We start from the raw sequence: 25,113 nt of genomic DNA, 5'->3' as shown, positions 1-25,113 counted from the left end.
GCATATTTCATCTCATTCTCTTCTATTTAATATTTAAAATTTAAACCTGTAGCTGCTCTTCTCACTTAGAATGTATTGAACATATTTTTTTTTGTAAATTCTTTCTTTTTTATAGTCTTTAGGTTACTTAATTGTATGTATATTTTTTAGTTCTATGCACCACAACAACCCCAAGGAAAATTTCTTGTATGTGCAAACCTACTTAGCAATAATCCTGATTTCTTTTTGTCCTTTTTAAATAAAGTTTCTGTGAAATGACCTTCCGTTGTCATCATCCGGGCCTGTCTACATACATCACATCGCGCATGCGCACTCGTTCACTGTGGTTCGACCTCTGCAGTCGGTAAGTATGCGATGAGGCGTCTTTCTTTACAAATCCTTTTTCATCCTCTGTTAAACTTCACATTGGCATCGCACAAGTGAGGACAGCATGCAGAGTGGATGTGAATGAACATATGAGTGACTTTATTTTCTCTGTGGAGCGTTTTAACACCCGTTTGACCTTAAATCTGTGCGGTCTTCCCTCCGCAGAGAGACCCGGGCTTCGACCAGAATTGACCGAACCGGTTAAAACTACCTAAAGTAGAAAATGTACGCCTGTGCAAAGTTCGTCTCCACGCCGGCTCTGGTGAGTTAATTTTCTTACTGCTGCTTCTGTGCTGTGAATTTTAGTCCTGCTTCCTTAATATCATCGTTAAATCCGAGTGGGCCTCTGGTTGAACTTGACTACAGTCAAGGCAAGGGTATCTGCAGCCTAGGCCTGCAGGCTACCCAAGCTAGCTAATGCTAAAGCACATATCAACATACAAGCTTTTATTCGCAAGTGTTGCAGATCTACTGAAAATTTACACGATGCATTTAAAGGTGTGTCAAAAAAGCCGCCAGTGTGTCATTGCTGTAAGCTCATAGCGGACATTTCCAATGAGAACCATTAGTTAAGGTCATTTGAAGTGGCTGCTAGCCGATGTTAACGCTCAGTTCAGTTCTTACACTCATACAGACCTGCACAATTAAATTAGAAATTATAATTAAGGGCATTGGTTGTACCTAAATACATGCAGTCTGAGCTGTCATTCTCCAAGGTCATATTTCTTAAGTATTATAGGTCTGCTTGTTAGTAATCTTGTTGCTAAGGTTTTCTATAGTTTGCTGTCACTCTTTATTAATAAATAAAATCTTTAAATTAACCACAAGTGTGTTTTTACAGTACTCATAGTACACGCCACAGGTCATACACTGTGTACGCTGTAGTGAATGACACTGTGACAAAGTGACATTAAAGGTGTCTTTCACCTGCTCTTGTGCCTGCCGCCTCTTGCTGGGAATAATTACCAACAATATGTTTGATATTTTTAGTGAGCTTGTGTCTCATAGGGAGCTAAATCTGTACCGTTTATGTGTCTATTCTGTTGCTGCAGGTCCGTGCTGGTTCCCGGGCTCTTTACAGACCCTTGTCTGCCTCTGTGCTGTCCAGGCCTGATGTCAAAACAGAGGTAAGAAGCAGCGCTGGCTCTCTACTGGGACTGCACGTCATTGTCCTGTTTAGTTTCCAGGTTATTTAGAACTAAGTTGGATTATTGGCTCCAGCCATTTACTCTATAAACTGTCAAATATAATGGCAAATGTCCAGTTTGACATTTTCAAATTACTTAGTCTGACAGTCTAAATACAGAAGAAAGACAAACCAATTCAGCTCAGTAGCTGTTAAAGGTTGAAATGATGGAGAAATTGATGATTTTTTTTTATACTTGACAAAATTATCAATAATAATAATTATAATCATGAAATTTAGAGTCTAGTCATTATGTCGTCTAATTAAGGATGGCTGTCACTAAAACAATTAATTTCAGCACTATTTGTCAGCTGAGATCTAGAGGATGAGCGGTAAAGAAAATGAATGAATGAATGAATTATTTGTGTGCGAGCTAATTGCATTGTCACGTTGAGTGATTTTAAGGGAAATGTTCACGGTCCTTGTTTTTTTTTCTTGTTCCAGAGCACTGTTGCTCTGATGCCACAGAGCCCCCTCACCCAGGTCGCACTGAGGGGCTTCCAGACCAGTGCTGTCAGCAGGGACATTGACACTGCTGCCAAGTTTATCGGCGCTGGAGCCGCTACAGTCGGAGTGGCCGGATCCGGTGCTGGTATTGGGACAGTGTTCGGCAGTCTCATCATTGGCTATGCTAGGTTCGCTTTAGTTTTGCCACGATACCTACATATATATATTGGATTAATATATTTCTGGTGTGTGCTTCTTGAATAGACATGCTGACAGTTTGTTTTTGTTTGCAGGAACCCATCTCTGAAGCAGCAGCTGTTCTCTTATGCCATCCTGGGATTTGCCCTGTCTGAAGCCATGGGACTGTTCTGTTTGATGGTTGCTTTCCTTATCCTGTTTGCTATGTAAAACTCTGCTGTCATACACCACTTTCATTACAGATGTGACTACATATTTTATTGTGGCTACCAAAATTGTTCCGTCTTGGTGTCATGGAAATGTACATTTTCAAGTCTTTCAGACACTTGTCAATAGCAAAGCATGTATTGTACAAATGTAAGAAATTACGTGATTAAAATACATGTATTTGACTATTTAACAATGGCAGCAACTTTTATGTCTGGAATATCATAGCTAGCTCAACAGGAAGCAGTCGGCTTTCATGAATGTCATCTTTTCTGTGAAGCAGCTGCTTAGACTTGCCATGAATCAGCCTTGTTTTCTCAGAGCATCACATGCAAGCTTTTTGGGGTCCACCTTTCTGGTTCAGTTGCAGTTAAATAGTACTGTAATTAGGCAGCAAGTGAGTTCTTGCTTTTGTAAATGGCGTTGAATAAATCTAGACAATTTAATTGAGCTAAAAAGAAATGAGTTTTGACTTTTTTGAATGCCATGAATCGAAGTCCCTGCATGAATCAAAACATTGGCTATTTGGATCGGAATGAACTTGGTATAATCAATTAAGCTATTCAATGATTAGTAAATAGATTGAATGTGTTTTTTTTTTTTTTTTTTTATGTATTTCTCACTTTTGAGAAATTCGACTATCTTTAGGTTTTATTTTTTTCAGACAAAACCAGCCATTTTGTACAAATCACCTTGGAACTTGTGATTGGCTTTTTGCTGTTTTTTTATAAACAAAATGATTCATGAAATAATTTACAGATTATTCCATAAAAATGTAAGAGAATCCTTAGCTTCAGCCCTAAACTTGCTGATTTAAAAGAAATTACAGAACTAGTAACTGTCAAACAAAAACCTGTCGCTCACAGTTGAGGATGTCACATAAAATTTAAAGCAAACACTTAATGTACTGGTGAGATTTATAAGAGCCGTGTTTAGTAGTTTAGTGGAATTATAAAAGGAAAACCCCTCTATTCTGTTTTTAGTGCCAAATTCCTCTTTTTGTTGCTATATTTCCACTGCAGCTCAACAGGGAAACACAAAGAGGGAATTGATGCTAAAAAGACTGTAAATGTGACAGATATCCACTTTAAATGACTAACTCAGACTGCTGAGGCCTCATATCAGCTTCAGATAAACTTGTAATACACTTTTGCACAAAATGACTGTGTGGACACACTGTTGATTTTGGCCTCCATCACTTACACTCAAAGCACATTGGAAGGGGATCTTTTAACAGCCAGTATGAACAGGAGGAATAATTATAGTGAGGAAAACCTCTTTCCATGTTCGTATGGACACCTGACCATTGTTTTAAGACACATTTGGAAAAATTGTGAACCTATCCTTTAAGGAGTCTAAAAGTGAAACTCAAAAAGCTATTTATATTAGGGGAAGAACTAGAAAACATTTGCTTTGTGTATGTGAAATACCATTCAGGTTTTGAGATTTACCACAAAACACAAAGAGTAAATGTTATTTAAAACACAGTTGCAACAGAATGCCTATTTTTTTATTTATTTAAAATACATTCCTGTCTATCTGTTCAAAAACTAGAATCAGAATCAGCTTTATTGGACAAGTATGTTTACACATACAAGGTGTTTGGCTCTGGTTTCTAGTGGCTCTCAATATTTTTACATACTCTTACACTCTTCAGGAAGATACTGTACACATGAAGATGCAGCCAAAACAAGGACAACAAAGCTGAACAAAGATAATTAAACACAAACATATCACTATTATGTAGTACTACTGGATTATGGACAATCATGATGAATAAATACATAACAGATTCTGGCTCCTGGTCAGTGTAAATCAAATTCTAAGCTCTTTTAATGCATTTCAAAGTCAAAGTACCTCTTCAGCTCGGGCCTTGACTTATTGAATTTACATTTATGTATGTAAAATTTAGCACAACAGAAAATAACATTTAATGGGGAAAAAAGGAGTCTCTCCTCCGAGCTTATGAAGAACTGAAAATATTTAATGACGTCTAGAGCAACTATGAGTGCAGACTATTATTATTATTATTATTATTATTATTATTAGTGGTAGTAGTAGTAGTGGTAGTGGTAGTAGTAGTATTTCATTAATTTGTTTGTAAATGTATTTCCAATATTATTTATGTTATACTATTATTTCATATAATTTAAGTTATCTTTCTTATCAAATCTTAGTCTTATTTTATCTTCTCTATCTTTTCTCATCTGTGCCTTGGATGTTCAGAGGTGTTTATTGTTGTTATGGTTTATGCCTTGATGTTTCGAAATGAATTACTCTCAATAATAAAAAAAGATAAATCAGAGCGCGTCAGAATGAGACGTTTACGGAAGAGTCCACGCTACTCTCGCGATACATCGCTACGAACGTGGGATTTTGGACATCAAGGGTTGTGGCTGAGGGGTAAGTGTCCACTTAAACTGAGTGCGAACGGGTACAAAGCTTCTGCAAAATACATAATTTGTGGCACTGTGAGGGACTTGTCCTCCTTTACTATTAACGGACTCGAAATAAACGTTGACATGTCCTCTGTTGACAGTGATATTTAGGTACAAACATGGCGACGGTTGTATGTTAGCGCAGGGCTAAGGCTATTTCATGGAAACGACTGGAACAGATGATCGCTCCCCCTGCAATTATAACGTTATTAGGTTTTGTGTGATGCCTTTTTTTCTTCATGAGAGGTTATCTTGACAACATAGAGAGCCAGTAGAAGTTATCAGCTCAGGATATGTCCGCCTCAGTCGCGTATTTGGACAAAGATAAGTAGAGAATTTAGCGTCTTTTATTAGGAGACTGAGGTGTAAACAACCAAAGCAACCGCCCATCATCGACCAGCTTTGTCCACGTTTCTTGTTGTCATTTTTGAGGACTTTCACCTTCACAGAAATATTTTAACGGTCATTGATAGTCACACATTTCTCGACAACACCTCTGTCCATTTCCTTAAATGTATTTTAGCTTTAGCCACAATGTTGACTGTACATCTCAAAGGATCCAAGACATTATTTGTAAACAGTTAACCCGCTTGTGCTTTTTTTCTGTTTCATTTCAGGGCGACATAACAGGAATTCCTTAATATGAGTGATGATAAACCTTTCCAATGCACTGCTCCTGGGTGTGGACAGGTAAGTCCACTCTGCTCTCAAAAATGTCACTTTTTGTGCCATTACTTCAAATTATTATGTAAAGCTGCACACACAGGCCAACGGCTGGATGAACATGTTTTGGGGCCCCTGTTGCATCCAAGTCCTCCCTCAAGTTCAGTGCACACTATAGGTGGCAGCTTCATTGTATTTTACCAGCCAGTACCCCTTTACCAGAATACTATCTGGCTCCAGGTTTTCAGTGTGTCATAGTTTGTAATTGATGAAGTGATGAAACACAACTTTATTTAGGAAAATGCACCATGTGAGCACAATATAAACTAAAACTGTAAGGATGTTATAACTAGATTTTGGACACAAATAGGGCCATGAGATTATGTAACAATGTCATACCCAGTTGATGTTGCACTTTGGTGGTGCAGATTCCCAAACAAATACCCAAGTTATCAAATTACCATAAAGCAGGTGACACACAGTGAACTTTGAGGAGTTGCTTGCTTCACTCGTCCAGGCTTGGACAGGCCTAAAACCAGGATTTTCAAAATGCTGAAGTCATAGGTCCAAGCAGCCACCCCTCAACCCATCAACAATTTTGAAGAGACATTAAAGAAATCTGAAATGTGTAAATTTTCATATTTTACCATTTTAACTAATTCAACTATATGTATATATGTCATATATATTTATAATATGTGTTCGACTGGGTCGAGATCTGGTGACTGCGAAGATCATAGCATATGATTCACATCATTTTCGTACTCATCAAACCATTCAGTGACCCCTTGTGCCCTATAGATGGGGGCATTGTCATCCTGGAAGAGACCACTTCCATCAGGATAGAAATATTTCATCATAGGATAAAGGTGATCACTCAGAACAACTTTGTATTGATTTGCATTGACCCTTCCCTCAAGGGGACCCAAACCATGCCAGCAAAATGCCCCCCACAGCATAACAGAGTCACCAGATCCCCTCGCTGTAGGGGTCAAGCATTCAGACCTGTACCAGTTTTTCCTTTTAATTTGTCACCTGTCTATAAATTCATTTTAAAACAGTTGCATGGACCAGAGTTTCCCAACATTGTGGTCTAAAAGTTTTATCTCCACTCTTCCAGGAATTGCACTTTGGTGGGGACAAATTGTATTTATTAATTTATGTTGTTCATCATTTTTCTGGCCCTAAAAAGTGTTGAATTTAAAGGTGGTCATCATATCTTCAATGAGATTATAATGTTCTGTTTATAACAGCTGTTTTAAAGAGGTGTTTATTAATGTTAAAGGTCATTTTGAGGGCTGGTATATTGTGTTATATCATTTCTAATATTTACTCTACTCTCATTGATATAAATGAGGTGGACAAAAGCATAATAGATGTTTAAACTGACTGCCTCCAGGTAATGGAGGACGTGTGCAATGTGTGCTCCAGACCTTATTCTTCTGGATCCTGTCTCATTGTCCTGCCTGTCTTCTTTTTTGACCTCACATAGAGATTTACAAATGAAGACCACTTGGCTGTCCACAAACACAAACATGAGATGACCCTGAAGTTTGGCCCAGCGAGAAATGACAGTGTCATTATTGCTGGTAAGAGCTCTTGAAGTTGAGAGATATTGATGTAATTGATACTTGTCAACCAGTGTGTGTACTAGAGGTTTTCCTCCATTGCAGACCAAACCCCTACACCCACCCGCTTTTTGAAGAACTGCGAAGAGGTCGGACTGTTCAATGAACTCGCAAGCCCGTTCGACCATGACTTCAAAAAAGCAACTGAAGATGACATTAAGAAGGTTGTTCCTGTTGTTAAACTCACCTTCAGCAGATCATCATCTCTGAATTGTTCTAACAAGGTGATTGATTCTTATTTTTCTGTAGTTACCACTGGATTTGTCACCTCTCGCAACACCTATCATACGCAACAAAACGGAGGCACCCACAGCTTTGGAGGCGCATCGAGATAGCCCTCTGCCTCACCCCGAATCTACTACAAATGACGACAAGGTAAACTCTTTGAAATAAGCTGGTTTCTGGTATTTGTGCTTATCAAAGAGGTCACAGGGTAGTCATCAAAAGTGATTAAATGGTCTTCTTCTGCTTCTGTGATTGGTAATTTACTCTTGAATATGCAGATCCACTACTTTTAATATTAATTTAATAACCGATTGGATTACTTTGGTTGTTTCAATTTGACTTTGTCTCAACTTCCAAAGATGATACTTGTGTCCTATTCTGTGAAAAATACTAATAGTACTGCACAGAATGATTATCCAGAGAAATTTGTGCGAGATATTAGATTTGAACTAATATGATTTTATTCATTTCTGTAGCTCTTGAGTTTCTACTATTTAGGAAAAAAAGATAGTGAAATCTGGGTACATTTTGTCATTTAAAGTAATTTACTTAATTTACAATTTACTAGTCTGGTGTTCATTAAACACTTCGTGCAGCTAAGATCTTGTATGATGTTTTCAGGACTTATCTTTGCAGCCAGCCTCACTGCCAGCATCCACTATAGTCCATCCTGCATCCCTCCAAGTTCCCAATGTACTTCTAGCAACCTCAGAGGCTAATGTTGTAATACAGCAAGCTCTCCCATCGCCAACATCTAGCTCTGTTATTACCCAAGTCCCATCCACTAATAGGCCTATAGTGTAAGTAACTCAAAATGTCCATTTTTAAGAATCATAGTTTTATCAAATCATAGTTTCTTTTTATTATTATTTGTGTGGAGTTTCGTCTGTGTGAGGCATGTGCTTGTTTTGTTTTTGATTTATTTGCAGGATTTTTTATTTTCTGGCTGTAGATCTCATAAGTCCCGTCTTCAAAAATGACATCAGCATTGCTCAAACAGCTCCTAATAAGTTTCTGAGTGGTGAAATAAAGAGTGGAAATTTTACACATAATCATCCCTGTCACAATGTATGTTCAGTGTGTATAAAGGTTTTATTGAGCCTTTACACTGTATTGTATTTTGTTTTGAGGCCCTTGTCATTTTAACAAAGATACAACAATTATTATTTTAAGGTTCAACATCTACATTTTCCATTGAGGCACAAAATTCAAACATCATGGAAACTGTAGTTATTGAACTCTAATTAAATAATTGTATTATTGTGAAATGATCACATGCTCAGATTTACCTGCCATGTAGATTAGTAGATATAATTTTTGGCTCAGAATATTGACAAAAAAACATCAGGATCACCTCAGTGCTTGTCACAGCTACAGTAAGTTTCAAGTAAGGTCAAAGGTGAGTTAAATTGGATTTGTTTAAGATCTGTCTGAACAATCATCTATGCAGGGACACATGGACATGCGGTATAATATTATAATTATAAATCTGTGTTTTGTGGAGTCCTTGTGGCCCCATACCTCAGCAGTTAAGCTGGTTAAATGATAATTATAGCCAAAAGTATTATAAAAAACGAATTTGTAGTAGTAATAATACAATTAGAAGAAATTATGAACCCAAAACAACTTGATAAAGAGGTTCACACACTGTATGTAAAGACCTCCAGTATTAAAATAAATGTTTGAGGAAGCCTGACAGAGATGATTTGGTGTATTTAACCAATAAAGGAATCGCTTAAGAAGCAAATGTCCATATCTTGACAAGACTGATGTCACTTATGGGGTCTAATGTGACAATAAAACATGTTCTTTTAATAATGTTGCTTGAACCTGTTGCTGTATTATTTACTTTAAGTCCTGTTTGAGTTGCATTCTGTTTTGTTTCAATGTTATTCTCCCATCAGTTGTTGCTTGAATATGACAGAATATTGTTTATTAGTTGCCACCTTTGTCATCAGTTTGTGACAGATTCTGTTTTGTGTATTTATCATAAAATTGTTTCGTATTTTACTTACTTTGTTTTCTTTCTTTCCTCCTTCAGCCCAGTGTCTGGCACCTTCCCTGTGCTCTTACAGCTGCCTAACGGTCAGACCATGCCAGTCGCTATACCTGCGTCTATTACAAGCTCAAGTGTACATATTCCAACTACAATCCCTGTGAGTGTTCTGCTGGTTTGTTATGTTGTTACCAATGTGTGTCTCAGTGTGTTAAAACTGAGTTTTAAGACATTGTTTGAAATTTGAAATCAGCCTTTTTGTTATTGCTGTTTCTGATATTTTGGTGACTAATTGATTGATACAATCAGAGAATTATGGATACATGCAATTTTAGTCTCTTAACAAATATGGGATGTCATTAACAAGTAAATTAGTAAGAAATTATTTCTCACCTCAAGGTCCATTTAGTAGCTGTTCTGTAACTTTTGATCATATCACATGATCTTCATGTGAATGTTTAAATTTCCTTTTTATTTCAATATTTTAAGGATTTATTGTTCATGTTGGCTTCAGAGTTCGTTCTTAACCTTGAAAACAACATTTGACAAAATAATCTCAAGGTCCATTTAGTAGCTGTTCTGGAACTTTCAATCATGTCACAAAGCTCCAGAACAACTGCTAAATGGACCTTGAGGTGGAATTGTTTTGTCAGCTGCTATTTTCAAGGACGAGAATGAACGAAAGCATTTGTTTTCTCAAGGCGAGTAATTTTAGATGACTATTTTAATCCAGTGTGTAGAAAACAACGTGATTTATGTGTGAAATATTGGCCCTTTGCATCCAGATGATGCATCATGCAGATTTAACATACAGCACATCATTTCCATGGGAAGAACGCGGCTTTAATTCACTCTTTGCTTGCATTATCCAAGTTTTAAATTTGAGATTGTGTACGGATATTGGTTTACATCAGTAAGTCCTTTTCAAATGACATTCAGACAATAGTGATACATTAATGCCACATGTTCTCTTTGCTCTACTTGGACAGAGGGAGTATTTACAATGTTGGCACTGCAGATTTGGCAGTCAGTTCAAATCTGGAGAGCTTGAGTGAAATAATAGACTTTAGAGCACAACTGTGCGTCTCTGTGGGAAAGACACAGGACTTGGCTTAAGCACAGCAGGCACTGATCCAGGATACTTCACTGCTGTCATGGGCATCACGGAGGCTTAGTAGTTAGCACTGTTGTCTGCGTTCGAACCTCAGCCGTCCCAGGTCCTTTCTGTATGGAGTTTGCATGTTCTCCCCGTGTTTGCGTGGGTTTCCATCAGTTGCTCCGGGTTCTTTCCACTATCAAAGGCATATATGTGTTAGGGTTAATACTCCTGTCAGTGCCCCTGACCACTGGCAAAAAAAGTTTTGAAAGAGTTGGTCCCTGTATGCTGAACCACGGCTGCCCACTGTTCAAGGTGTATAGGATGAGTCAAACGCAGGGGATAAATTTTGTTTCAGTGTATGTGTGCTGAGACATGACAATAAAGAAATCTTAAAAAAGAAAAAAGAATTCTGTCCTTGGACAGTCAGAATGAACACTCTTGATTTCTGGCAGAGCAGACAGATGATACTGCTGATGTGTTTTGCAGTCCAATTATAACTGCAACCCATGACAGTGTCTCATATTGGAAATACATATGCAAAGGTTTTTTTGATATCTTTTGAACTCCCCCATGTGGAAGCTTGTCTTGTTGTTCACTGTAGTCCTGATTGTCTGTATGGAACACTGAGCGGCCAATGATCATCTCCTGATAGTGGCACAGCAGGGAAAAAACCTATCTTCCCGGTCTGTGGGGACTGGGAAAGCTGTTGACAAGTTAAGGAGGGCAAAAGTAGATGAGAACATAAGCCACCAGTGGGCCTCCCTTTCACTCAATCATCTCCTCCCCCCTTCTTTCTTTTTCTCCCTCTCTAGCCCCCACCCTCCCTCACCCTCCCTCTGTCTCATTGTCAGCGGCTGTGAGAGGAGGCCTGGCTTCGGCCTTCAGACTCGTGTCTCTCCATCCTCTCTTCAGCTTCCCATATGCTCTCACGCAGGCAGGCAGAGGTTCATTAGTGTGCACACTGCATCTCCATGTGGCGTAACTTCCACAAAATAACAGGCCATCCAACCTAATGAGACTGAGATATGAGGAAACTCTGAGAGCCTGCCGCGGGTTTGTGTTGTGGGGAGTATTGCCTGCCTTTTTACTGGTGACGACTAATTTTCTCTGTGCTAATCCGTCCCTGTGTCTCTGCCGTCAGCTTGTCAGACCTGTCACCGTAGTGCCTAATGTCCCCGGGATCCCAGGACCTCCCTCGCCACAGCCACAGCCCGCCCAATCAGAGGCAAAGCTGGTATTTATTATCTCTTCTTTTTCATAAACTTTTATTGCCATGTTGAGTGTGTTATTCCCCATCTGAGAGAGATAATAACCAAAGTGATGAGAGAGTTTGACAGTATTTGCTTTCTTTGACCAGATGAGGGTGCTACAGAAAGACTGGATGTGTAGGGTTACATATAGTATGTTGTTAGATTTTAATTACTAATCACCCTTTCATTAATGGACTTTACATCTGGATTTTGCCATATAAAAGATTAAAAAGCTTTTAATTCTTGCAGATTTAGAATAATCCTGCTACTCTTAAGGCAGTATTTTGCATCTGTGTGGTCAAAACAACCCGAAACATTCTCTTTGGCGACAACACAATCACAGCAGTCTTGTAACCGATTCCTACAGTATAAAAAGCGATGGTTAAAGGGCAGGGATATGAAGTGTTGTGAGGAAGATCAGTGGCAACGTGATGAAGCACGAACCACAAAACCTGTAAGTGTTCGCAGCATGCTATGCCTGAGGAAATTAACAGATAAACTGCGGACAGGAGGTGTGAGTGTGTTGGGAGGGAAGGATTGATCCTGACTGGCGAGGAGGAGGAGGAGGAGTAGGAGGAGGAGGGAGAGGGGGTTGGTTGTCGGGGATCATGGGGTATGGAGATGACAAACACGGAGACAGCGCCATGCTCAGCACACCGTCACCGGGGCCAACCAGAGGGGGGCTACCAGTGAAAACCAGCTGGGGGCATCCTGGCACACACTCAGCGAGGCACATTAAGTCGGCCTCACCCTGCATGGAACCTTTTGTTCAGCAGAATCCTGCCTGACCTGCACCCCCCCCCCTTACTCCCGGTGCCTCCCACCACACTCAGCTCATCAGCAAACACCTAATGAGCCCGCGTCAAGAAAACAGACCCCCGCTCAACCTGCCTCCTCCCAGCCCCCACTTAGATCTCAGGGGGCACAGAGACGGCACTTTACAAGGACTGATGATGCTGCAAAGACCACAATAATGATAATTAACTTGCTGAATTTAGAAGATTATGCTGTTAATTAGTTGCAAAATAAAGATAAGTAATATAGTAGCAGATGGTTGAATAACACCCATGAGATGGAGGGTTATTACACTGATGAGGTTTCCATGGCAGAGATGAAATATGAATCTGACTGGCTTTTCCCTCTTTCTATGGGCCATTCCAAGAGAATAATATCTTGTTTCTGCCAGAAGAGCTTCTGGAAGGGTATTACACGATAAACTAATTTGGTAGATAGATTGGTCTGGCAAAGGTAGTTGTTAGAATAACACGGTCCTCAGTTTTCTCATGTAAATGTATTCCCTGTCACTTTGTTATTGCTTCGAAAGGCTCATTCACTTTAACCTTGTTTGCTCAGTGTTTGATGCTAGAGGAATTGGCCTGTGAATCATGGACACCAATCTGTAAAGAAGTAGTTTCTGTGAATGGGTTTGTGTATCATATTCATCCATAGTGTTCAAAACAGTAATTTTTGGATGGTTTAGGTTACATTATGTGCTGTGGATGTCCTTCGGCTTTGGTATCGGATAAGATTTCAGCCTGAACTTATGCAAAATAAATCTGAGGAGTGTCTTGACGGTTCCTTTTTTGCCTTGTTACTTTGCAAGATTATTTTAATCCTATTTGTAAAAAAATGTTTAGTTCATCTTTTTATTTTAGAACCCTATTTTATTTGAGTTTTATCTCAAATTGGGGACAAAAGGAACATTACAGTACATGTAGAGGGTGGATATCTCCTTAGTTAACATCAGTAGAACTGCTTCTAGTACACAGTGCTGTAGTTTCATTGAAGCAAAATGTTACAGTCTGCTCACTAACTGCTTAATACTCATGGTAGTTCTGGTGTGGTCAGCCATCTTTTGGTACCTCTTTCCTCCACTTCTTTTGTATTCTTGTAGACAGTAGAGTTGTGTCTTGAAATCTGTTGGGTTTCTCATTTCATTAAATGTTCCCACAGCTGTTTAAAGATGCTAAGCACTTCTGTTACTTGATGGTTTGTTTTTAAAATTATGCCACACACTGCTTGCTCATTTACAACCTGTAATACATGTTTTGCATGTGCTAGAGGTAGGCTGAGTAGGCCTGTGTCTAATTTAAGTGTTGTTTAAGTTAGTTTTGGATGACCTGATTTCAGTTTTCGATTATTTGTATTCTTAGAAAAAGGTTAGAGTTTTCAGTGATGTAAATAAACAATTTTGTATGGCTGTAGTCAACCAAAGAAAATCTTGGTCGACTGAAATCGTACATAATCTTCAACTAATCGATTAATTACGGGGGGGGGGGGGGGGGGGGGGGTGTAATGGGACAGAGTGCACAGTGAACTCAGCTGTCACACATTTCTCCGTTCTTTATTTCTCTGTTTTGTGTCTTCAGATTAGGCTAACCTATTGTTGCTAACTTTGGAGCTAACCCCTTCACTTTCCCAGCACTTGGGGAAACAACAGACGTGACTTTTTAGCATTTATTAACTGTTGCACTGGAGTCTGCACTGTACATTTACTGCCAGACTGACAACTTACTACTGACGTTTACCTCTGCTCCGCTCGCATCCTCCGTCACTTTCCTGCCGCTCACTCTTTTCCCACTCGCTACGCCAACATACTACGCAATGCCGTATTCCTTAATGGAGTTATATGGGAAGTCGATTTTTTTTTTTTTTTTTTTGGCTTCACGCGCCACTGAGCAACTTTCATAAGAATAAGCAGGGCCCCGCCTCCGACGCTGTATCCAGTTCTCTTTATACATCCATGGCATGAAGAAAAAAAAAATCAACTTCCCGGTATGAAAGTACCCGGATCTTCCGCATTGTGCGGCCCATAGAGCATGCGCACTTGTGACTTTCACTGGCCGAGTCGACTACTTCCGGTTTAGCCCTCCGGCTAACTTGAATGGGGTTAAAACAATTCAATCATGTGGCTCTTCTAGGCTTTTGAAATGTGATCAGACCGAATAGATTTAATTCTGATAGTGAGACAAGTCATTTCGTGGGGGTTGTGACGCTCAGAAAAATTTATCCGCAGATTTACAGATGTCTCTTTCACAATGTAAGTCTATGGGAAAAAGTCCCCCCCCCGTTTTCACAGGTAATTTGTTAGTCTGTCCCTCCTGCCGCAGGAAATAATGGATTAAACACTTTTTTCCTTATGAAAGTAAGACGGCAATTATACGACCAATGAGAATTTGGTCGGACGAGAGCATATCGACCAACTAATCGACCAGGAGACTACAGCCCTACAGTTTTGGTTCTTTTTTATGATTTTAGTGTCAATTAATGACAACCACTGCTTGCAAGATCATAATCACATTTGAAATTCAGTCATATAGTGAAAAACATGTGCTATGACGGCCAGTGAAAATTAATTTTGATACCCTCCGTCAAAAATGTTAGCTGTTAAATTCACACTTTAAATTTGCTGAATGATGAGGGTTTTGACTTCCTTTTTACAGTATTTACATTACTGAATAAACAACTTTTCATTGTGTATTAATTAGTACTTGTTTGCATGAACAATTTCCTGACTTTTTTCCCTTGTGGTGATTTTCTCCCCAGAAACTGAAAGCCACGCTAAGCCAGCAGCTTCCTCAGGTAACCAATGGAGATGGTGGTGAAGTCCAGAGCAGTGCTGTAACTCACACTGCTGCTCCTGCTTCTCCAGCCCCGACCCCCACCCCAACTCCAGCCCCGGCCGCAGCCGTGGCCCTGACTCCAGCTCCAGTTCCTCACCTGCCCACAACTGAGGAACCTTCTCCCCATTCCCTCCAGCAGCCAGCCACCTCCACCACAGAGACACCTGTAAGTATTCAGACATGCAGTGTTCGGACAAGTATTTCACCAGTGTTCTTTGGAAGAAATGTTTTTCTTTGTCAGTCTGTAATCTGTGGCTATGTGTGCATGAAGAATAATAATTTTTTTTGTTTATCAGAACATGTTATCAAGGTCAAAGCACCACATTTACTAGGCATGTTCATTCAGTGTGTCAGAAAGTGCAGATAGGGGTCCTATTTACAGTACTATTGAATGTTGGTACTTTTTTACTAGCCATACTAATGAAAAGCTTTCATCAAATGGTGATATGATATTGTTTACTAATTCTTTGATCAGATAATTCCTTATTTGAATTTAAATTTTGTCAATTTTACACAAAGTATAGTTTGGCTCCTTGTGTTTAGACAAAATTTATTTTTTCTTAAATGAAAAAAGGGTTTTGTAGAAAAACATATTTTCATGTTTCTATGTAAGGTATCATGAAAAAGTAGGTATTATATCAGCACTATCAGAATAGATACATCAATGTGCTTGTTGCTCTCTTCTAGCTCTGAGAATAATTCCTGCCTGTATTAAAGCATTTTGTAAGCACAATAGCATAATGCGGGGGTTGTTTTTAACACATCAAGTTGACCTCACACTAAGTGTAAAGTGTAAGCAAACACTTTAAAATGGGTCAGTAGGTGAAAGTATTTTCCTGCTCAGCATGTAAATGCAACTAAAATAAGAAAATAATAGGATTAGTAACTGTAACTGCAGTATTGTGAGCCTGTAACCACAGCAGCTCAGTTCTCTGTGTGCAGTGTGCAGTGCTGCACAGTGATGTCAGCAGTAGATTACAGATGCGGCGGTGGTTTCGTTCTGCTAGTTATTTTCCTGTATTATTATTATCATACAGGCTTCCCCTGTGCCCCCTGCCCAAAACCCTCCAAGCACAGGGGGTCGGCGGCGCAGAACCACAAGTGAAGACCCCGATGAGAAGCGGCGCAAGTTCCTGGAGCGTAACAGGGCTGCTGCTTCTCGCTGCAGGCAGAAAAGGAAAGTGTGGGTCCAGTCCCTGGAGAAGAAGGCTGAGGACCTCAACTCCATGAATGGACAGCTTCAGGTACTTTTTTACTTCTTTCCCCTCAGCTAGTGCATGTGAAAACCATAACTTCATCTGTCTCTGGGTTTGTGCTCACATGTGTCAGTCTGTGTACGTATGCATGACTATGTCTGTTTATCATCGTGTGCTGTGGGTGTAAGCGTGTGTACGCAGACTTTTCCCTTCTGTGGTGATGAAGTCATTAAAGCCCATTAAGAAGAGATGCCGTGTGACAGCCGCGGTGTGTGAGCCCCTTACATCGATATGTCCCTGTCAATAAAGATGTATCCTCCAGATGTCAGCCGCACACAAGCGTGTCTTCGCTTCTGTCTCAGCAGTTTACTGAATGGCCTCAAAAATCTCCTAGGGAAAGGTGTCTTTTTGAACCTTCATTTAGCTGGAAGCAATTAGGATCTGATGCTGACAAGTTCGAAACAGTTCATGTATCTGCTGTCTCTGTTGATAAGTGTGAGCCGGGGGTGCGGCACATCGGTGTTCCAGACAATTAAATGAGATGTGGTGTTTATTTGCTCACTGTCTTATTTTTCTATGAAAGCAGAGTAAGACGTGGAGGCTGGAGGAGGGGATAGACAGCGGTGGAAGGAAATGGGTTCATGTCGTTAATATCTGGTTCAAAAACAAGTTATCACCACTTGTCATGGGTGCGCTAGCTGAGATTTTATTTAAATGTAGGTAGATGAAAGGGGAAGGATAGGTGAGTGAATTGGGTTATAAACAAGAAGAGCATCGCTGTTAACTACAAAGAAGGGAACAACATGTGGCAGAGAATAAAAAGGCGCTTTATATGAAGGCATTAATCAGCAGTGCAGTTTTTGTAAAAAAAAAAAAAAAAAAATTAAAAAAAACCCCATGCTGACATGGGCCAGCTGATCAGTGAAACTGCTTCTAATGATGCACAATTATTTTAACATCATATCCTTAACTGGCTTTTTAATGAGGTGTCAGACCAAGCAGCTCACAGGGCTCCCAGCATCACCCTAGGCCCATTTGCTCAGTTTCGATTAATTCGCAAAGTTAATAACAAGTTTAACTCTGAAAAGTCCAGTTTTAGTCCTGTATAAAATTCCAGGTATGATGCAGTTTAATGATACTGTTCCTTGAACAGTGAGTAAATGTTTTTTGTGTCACTAACAGCTCTGACATGTATTTCACCCTCTGTGCGTAAGGGTTAGAAGTCAACCAAACACTTTGTATTATCTCTTTTAAGCTGTAATAGTTACCAGTTTTTCCACATCCAAATAGTGAAATTGCATTTTGTAAAGGATGTTTGGCATCTCTGACTTTTGTCTTTGGAACAAATTGGAAGGACAGTTTTAAACAACGCCTGTGTTTATATTGGCATTAAATGGCAGCAGCCATGGTGGAAGCGCAGCGAAAATGGCACTGGCTACATATGATACATACGCTCCTTCCAGCTGTGTTTAAATCTGTCTCACAATAGCTCAACCCTGCCAACAGCAGCAAGACTAAACAGATGGAATCAAATAAATTGGCTGCTTTTAGACTAATAGATTAAGCCGCCCATAGTCCTTTAAAGGAGAAGAGAAGGAGCTTAAATCTGCCATTGGGTGTTCCGCGGGCCCCTGGCCACTCTAAATCCAGTTAAAGTCACCTTCAGCGTAATGTGGCTCTCTTTTACGACATGCAGAAATCTTCAGCTCCCCTGGGAGCTGTAACGGCACGAGAGTGTAAATCTCAGCAGCATCTACAAAGTTGCAGTGACAATTCGAACAGCTCACCTATGACAAATGTGCTGGTCAGTAGCTGGTGAAGGCTTATAATTATTGCGCAGGAAAAACATAAATGAAGAAGTGCATCATACTATTCTGAATTCATCCATTATGTTGTTACTTTTCCACAAGAAAATATGAGTATTTCTACAGTCATGTTGTGGTCATGTGGGATTACTGTACAGAGGAGGTCTTGAGAATTTACCATTAATAATTGGCATTGAAATCCCATGTTGGATAAAAGATACACCTGTACATTTAGAGAGGGAACAAACCCACATTCAACCACATTTTGGTGTATGTATTGTATTGTTTTGGGTGGATTTTTACTTGTGTCAACATGTGGTTTGGAATCGTGGCTTCAAACTAGAGCTAGACCGATAAATCAGGAAGCTGACACACTTGCAGATATTAGCTTAAATGTTTAAGATATGTTTGAGATATCGCCTTTACACAGTTTGTCCACCAGAGAGCACTGACGTGTTTCATTTTAACTGTAAAGTGTCTCACTTAGGTAATATCTTGGTCACAGTTCTTAGAAAAAAACTAAGGGATTCTTAACAAAAATATTTGCATATGTATGTTATATGTTGATTTTTTAAAAATTACATTGGCCATGATATCATTATTGGATTTTTTTAACTCTCAAATATTGATATCGATATCCCCTTTAAAAAGTATCGGTCAGGCTCTAGGTTAAACACAAACTCATTTAATAAAATTTTAATATAATCTAAATCCTATTGTAATGAACTGGAATTTGACTTCTCTAAGGTTCTTCTTTGTCCTCATATCTGACACACTGTAATGCTCCAGAGTGACCATTTTATTAAGTGCTGCTGTATGTCTCCTTTCTCCCAAAGAGTGAAGTCACCCTGCTGAGAAACGAAGTGGCTCAGCTGAAGCAGCTTCTTCTGGCTCATAAAGATTGCCCTGTAACCGCCATGCAGAAGAAATCTGGCTATCACAGTGAGTAATGCTCCATTATTCTCAGCCCGAGGCTTCCAGTGAAACGCGTCGGAAATGAGCTCCAGCCAACCACTAGAAGCACATGTCTTACTTACGGCCAAACAGAAAAGAGCTATTGACATATTAGATCTCTTTCTTTCTTTCTTTTTTTTTTTTGGTTTGTTTTTGAAAAACTTCGCAAAAGTTCAGATATTTATGGGCAGGTGTTTGTTTGAGACAAATTCTCACTGGCAGTGTGATGTCATGTCCGAATCCTTTCAAGAGGCCACAGGTGGTATCTACGAGCAAGCGATTGTTTTCTCCTCATTTGACACTGAAATCAACATTTGTTAGATGAAGCTAAATGTCATCTGTTTGCTGCAGGAAGGATTCTCAGAAACCAAATATTTGGGTTATTTGTAACATCTACATATGCTAATTAAAATATAACTTCTAATGTCTTTACTCGACATACAATAATCATCTTTATGAATATTTTAGTCTGTTAGAGGAAACCATTTGTACCCACTTCATTTAAATTTTCTCTTGTCTGTTCAGTATCGTCTCCGTGCCAGCGCTTGTTCTTCACATGATCTCATTTAGAATTATACCACCCATATTTCTTTGTTTCCGAAGACCAGGGGTTCTGTCATTTTGATTTTATGGTCATAACTCACCTTCCCTCACAGATGAGCCGGTATGCAATGAGAACGAACTCGCTCCAAGCCGCTTCTCTACTGTATTCCTAAACGCCTCCGCTGACTTGTATTGACAATGATTGCCTCTGAAATGAGTCCATTAAAGCAGCAAGCTTGACAAGACTGCAGAGCGTTCTCATTGTGGGGTGTCCACCAAGCTTGGCTGTTCATTATGCATCCCTTATAGCTAACCAGCCCACTGACACACGTCATGTGCACTATGGGACTGATGGTTTCCAGGCTAGAGTGGGCTGTCAGAGCCGAATCTCATTTGGTGTCGTCTGGATTGTTGTTTTTTTTTAGCAGGATCCACGGATGAATTGGGTCATCTTTCTCATGTCTGTTCTGGTGTTTCGAGACCTTTTTTTTGTGAAAGATGACATTTGGAGCACTTTTTTACCCTGTTTGAAAAAAAATATAACCTCATCCAAATACGCAGGTACATCAGTTCGGCTCATGATGACAGGTGGGGTGGATTTTTAGACGAGCCAAGAAGGAAAAAGCAAACGTATGGATAATGTGGGCGTGAACAGAGAATGAAATCATCTATTTCACTAATTAGTAAAGCACAATATTTAACTCTGACTGATCCACGACCCTCTCTGTTGTAACGGCCTCATCAAGCTTCTCACTGTTACACGTCCCACAAGGCTACACTGCCCTCCAGACCTGGTAATACCCTTCATCGTCCTGCCCAGGCGTACCCATGGCAGGTGGGAGGACATTATCCAGACTGCCCCGCAAACAAGCCAGGACATGCTTTCACTTGGCACACCGAGCTGTCCATCTGTTTTACAGCAAGCCCCCGAATTCAGAATCCAAGAGAGCAGAGAGCAGAAAGAAGCTCTGGCCGCTCGGGGGTAGCAGAATTTTTGAGTATTGTGATGTATTAGCCAGCCAGCCCCTAATGTCGTTAGGAGTAATAATGCTTACTTGAACATGGAACAAAACCACCAAGCTGATTTATTCAGAGGTTGACCTTCTGCATAGTAAAACAGCAAGAGAGTTTAGCGCTTTGACATTCACTTACATTAAATCACACGGTCAAAGTCTCGTCAAGAAGACATTTGTATTACACTTCAGTCGCAGCTTATTGCTATGGAATCCATATTTTACATTCTCAAAAACCCAGCCATTAATTACAAAGTGCCATAACAAGTGACTTCATATCATTAGCAATATTAATTATCATTGTGCTCCTTATTCCTTTATGAAACAGAGCATGAGAGTAGAGCCTTTTTTTTTCCATCAGGATCCAATTAATTCAATGCAACTGCCTAACAGCTGGTGGCATTTCGACTCCAAGTCTTCCCTACTCTCCAGTGTGAGCATCATTAAAATCAGGTGCTGTAATCATCTGTCGCTGCAGTAGTTGGCAAGGTAACAAAAAACAAATGAGAATGCAGTTAGGGATGGGAAACACTGCCACATGCCCCAGAATGTAATGTACCCTTATGATGTGGGTTTAAATTGACATTGGAGCTTTAATTAAAGGAAGGGGTGCAAAAGTAGCATTATGGGGATTAATGAAATGGTTTGCGCACGCCATGTGCAAATAGCTGTTTTACATTCGATTACGTGACAAACCTTTCCTGAGCCTTTCCGGATTATAGCAGGTAAATGCTGTTAATTAAAGCAACAGCAGGAAGCAGCAAATCCAAACATTATAGCGGCTATTTTCTCTTTTTTTCCCCTCACACAGTTTCTGACAAAGAGGAGAGCTGCGAGGAGATGTCCGTCCCCGGCAGCCCCCAGAACGAGGCCATCCAGCACAGCTCCGTCAGCACCTCCAACGGGGTCAGCTCCTCCTCCACGACCCCGGCCGTCTCCGCCCCGTCCAGCGTCGCACCCGCCGCCGCCGCCACCACCACCACGTCAAACGAGAGCACAGAGGAGGGCCTGCCGCGGAGGGGCGCCACCCAGCCTTCAGGGAGTTGATTCATCCCAAACCGTGCCCGAGTTTCATCACTGGAGCGCTGTTGCCTCTTCAATCTCTCTCACAGACAGAGGAAAGGGATTCTCTCGCAGCTTCACTTTGGACCGTACTGTTTTTAATTTATTCTTTATTGCTTTATTTGTTTGGTCCATTTTTGTCCTCCATAGGCAATGCTTTTTAAAAATGCAAATGTTTTCTCTGGAATTGATGAAGACAAAAGAATAGGCACTTTAAGTGTAACGTGAAGATGTAAAACACAAAATGTTTTTTGTATTTATGTGTGACTTATTTATTAATCTTATATATTTTTTTATTTGACAGCGATCAGCCTGCAGGTTGATCCGTGAATTGTTAGAGACTTTACCAAAGTGTGTTGTTGCTCATTTGTAATTTGTTTTGCTTGTTTGTTTTTATGATTTTTAAGAAGCACTATCTTTATGATGATGTCACATAAAGAGCTGTTACTTTTTTTTTTTTTTTTTTTTTTTAAATAATTTGCATTTTCCATTTTGCACATTTTTTGAGAGATGACAGGTTTACCTTTTTAGAGTTCGACAGTCCACACGTTAAGTACTGGCAGCTTTTTAGACGTAGATTTGAATACTGTCACATTACACAAATGTAAATGGCTGAATCTGATTTTAAATTTGACAACTTTTCTGTGAGTGAGATCAGCTGTAGTTGCATCGTGCAGTTTGAATGTTTGAGCTTACCTCTGCCTGTAAAATAGTCTTAAGGAGGTTGGCTGTTTAGAAATGCGTGTTATTTCATTAACATTCCATCTGTAGTCTGATTGTTCCTGAAGCGGTGATTGCAGTACCTTTTCCATTACTCAATCATGGTGATGTTGACTTAATTCAGTGCCATTAATGTTTTTCTATGAATTATTTCCGTACAGTTTTAATGCCGATTAGCTTGATTTGATGGCTGTTCTCTCAGATTAAGGGGTCTCATGAACATTATTGCTCAGTAGAGGAAATATCTTGCTTTGTGTACTGTCTTTGCTTTTATAAGTGACTGTTTATGGCTTTATGCAGAACACTTAGGGACATAATGCTGTTTTCATCAATTGCAATTCTAGATGACATTTTTAGAAAACATTGTAAATAACATCAATGATACATTGTATGTGATCTTTCTAGGTGTTATGTACTTTGTTTTTTTTATAGGATAGTCTGGATCCTGTAGCTGAGCCCTGTTGATCACATGAACTCTGTTAGCAGTTAAAACCTGAATCTTTCAATCATTAGGATAGGCCTTTCAGTGACATGTCATGTAAAATTAAAGCATTCAGATGTGAACTGGAATCACATGCTGCTCCGCTGTTCGACAAGTAACCTAAAGAGGTTGTATATTAGAGTAAACACTACTACTTGTAAGAATTGTGAGCATTTCATCATTGAAATAATCGTAGGAAGCAAATCACTCCATGAAGTCAATTTTGCCTTTTCTCTCTTAGTCCGTACTGGCTTACTACTGTGTAGTTTTACAAGATGCTAACATTGTTTTCTTAAAATATGATTTTTTTTAAAATTTACTGTTATGTGCTATCTGCATGAGATAATAATTCTCTGCGAGAATTTAACTGTTAATTCGAAAATGTCTCAGTCAGATAAATATCATTAAACAAGTTGTTTCAACTTGGTTTGTGGCTCTAAGTTTATGAAAGCTTTGGTTATTTGTTTTACCTTGGCTTAATTGCTAAAAAAAAAAGGGGTGTGATACTGTGTTGAATGTGTACTTGTAACTTGTGAAAGTTCTGTATAAAATTTGAATTGATAAGTTGTTGTAATAAACCTTTTAATATCTCTTTAAAATCCATCTTTGCTTCCATTTGATTCTCCAGTCTGACTTCACCTGAATATGAAAACAAATCTGTGAAAAGAAAAATGCAAAAATTACATTATATTACATTTACCTATATGAGCTCAAGAGTGAACAAGCTCAGTCTTCATCACGTTTTATCAACTGTTAGAAAGGACAGTGCTTTATTGTAGCTTCCATGTGAAAGATTTCACCTAAAAACATTGTATATTGATGTGAAGTGAAGTGCTGAGGCCATGATGTGTGTCAACTAAAGACACTTTGCTGCTGCTGGTGAACAAAAACATTTCTTGCGGTGTATTCTGCCACCTTGTGGAAGAATCGATCCATTTTTCTGATGAAATAGTTCCAGCCCTCCTCTGCTGCATGTTTGTTGATTGTGAAAGCAAACTAGAACACTTGGAAGAAGCCTGTATGAACAAATTAAGGACAAACACACTGCAGGCTCAAAAGGATGAAACCCAAGACCACTTTGTTTATTAAATCAAATTAGGGTCTCTGCATTCATATCTTGCACTGTAACTGTAATGTATTTTTATTCTTCTGTCAAACATCTTTATATGTCATTCTGTAACACCATATGTTTCTCTCATATCATTTCTAGAATGACTCTCTGAGCTGCCATTTGTCTTTTAGTATCCACAAAAAGCACAGCTGAAATGGAGCAGCTCTGATGCTGCTGGTGAAATATCAGTCTGTAAGTCTTTTAGCTGTCATTGTTTGCATTGGTAACTGAATTCACCACGTGATGACGTGTAGTTAGATAAAAAAAAAAACCTAAAACGTCACACAGTCTGCATGATGTTTATGTCAGATGTTAGTTTGTCAGTTATTGTCACAATTGCTGCCTTTTATAGTCACTGACTGAAAGGCTCTTGCGTTGACTTGTTGACATAACTTGTTGGCTCTGCAGGTGTCCAGGTGCATTAGTCTCAAGTTTCAGTCCCATGTACATTTATTCAAATTAACTGATTTGAATATGAAGCCTGCAAATGCTTCAAGATCTCCTTCTGGCAGTAATGAGAGTGTAGCAACAGACTGAAAGATCCTCTATTCTGTCATTTTAGTTCCAGTAGTGTTTATCACTCAGTGGCTTTTACTGTATATCATGTTAGGACAGTGTAGAAATTGTGTTTATGTGGATTATTGTCAAGTAAGTTATATAAAAACACAAGTTATCTGAGAGGACATTTACTATAACAAGAATAATTCTTTTAGCCAGGCGGATCAGTTGCTCCAAGACTTCAGTTTACAACAAAATAAACGCAGCTTAAATATCTGATTGACAGAAGATGCATCATTACATCAGCCTGCTATTTGTACAAAAGTCATTTAATGCAAATATGACTCACAGCTGAACGATTAATCCACCAGCACCAGCTCTGAATATCCAGCAGGTGGCGTTAC

General features: G+C 39.4%; 2 protein-coding genes across 7 annotated transcripts; both read left to right on the top strand.

Moving 5' to 3' along the window:
- Positions 1 to 244: 244 nt before the first annotated feature.
- On the top strand, positions 245 to 2,854 carry atp5mc3a (ATP synthase membrane subunit c locus 3a). Of its 2 annotated transcripts, none has more exons than XM_042425605.1 (5): positions 245 to 343; positions 532 to 628; positions 1,419 to 1,493; positions 1,997 to 2,187; positions 2,293 to 2,854. In XM_042425605.1, the coding sequence occupies exons 2-5, from the start codon at positions 590 to 592 to the stop codon at positions 2,405 to 2,407; spliced, it is 420 nt and encodes a 139-aa protein (XP_042281539.1). In that variant the 5' UTR covers positions 245 to 343; positions 532 to 589; the 3' UTR covers positions 2,408 to 2,854. The 2 variants fall into 2 exon arrangements, with proteins under 2 accessions (XP_042281539.1, XP_042281540.1); XM_042425606.1 differs by having other exon boundaries at positions 343 to 419.
- A 1,774-nt stretch (positions 2,855 to 4,628) lies between these two features.
- atf2 (activating transcription factor 2) lies at positions 4,629 to 23,703 on the top strand. Of its 5 annotated transcripts, none has more exons than XM_042426725.1 (12): positions 4,633 to 4,807; positions 5,460 to 5,532; positions 6,998 to 7,094; positions 7,179 to 7,297; positions 7,383 to 7,508; positions 7,980 to 8,158; positions 9,400 to 9,514; positions 11,595 to 11,687; positions 15,250 to 15,492; positions 16,364 to 16,570; positions 19,164 to 19,269; positions 21,649 to 23,703. In XM_042426725.1, the coding sequence occupies exons 2-12, from the start codon at positions 5,485 to 5,487 to the stop codon at positions 21,882 to 21,884; spliced, it is 1,569 nt and encodes a 522-aa protein (XP_042282659.1). In that variant the 5' UTR covers positions 4,633 to 4,807; positions 5,460 to 5,484; the 3' UTR covers positions 21,885 to 23,703. The 5 variants fall into 5 exon arrangements, with proteins under 5 accessions (XP_042282662.1, XP_042282663.1, XP_042282659.1 ...); XM_042426727.1 differs by lacking the exon at positions 4,633 to 4,807 and adding an exon at positions 4,881 to 4,953; XM_042426728.1 differs by lacking the exon at positions 11,595 to 11,687 and having other exon boundaries at positions 4,629 to 4,807.
- Positions 23,704 to 25,113: the final 1,410 nt, after the last annotated feature.

This window comes from Thunnus maccoyii, chromosome 11 (genome assembly GCF_910596095.1).
Source record: "Thunnus maccoyii chromosome 11, fThuMac1.1, whole genome shotgun sequence".
NCBI lineage: Eukaryota > Metazoa > Chordata > Actinopteri > Scombriformes > Scombridae > Thunnus > Thunnus maccoyii.
The sequence above is the reverse complement of the archived record's forward strand: the minus strand, read 5'-3'. Positions and strand labels throughout refer to the sequence as shown.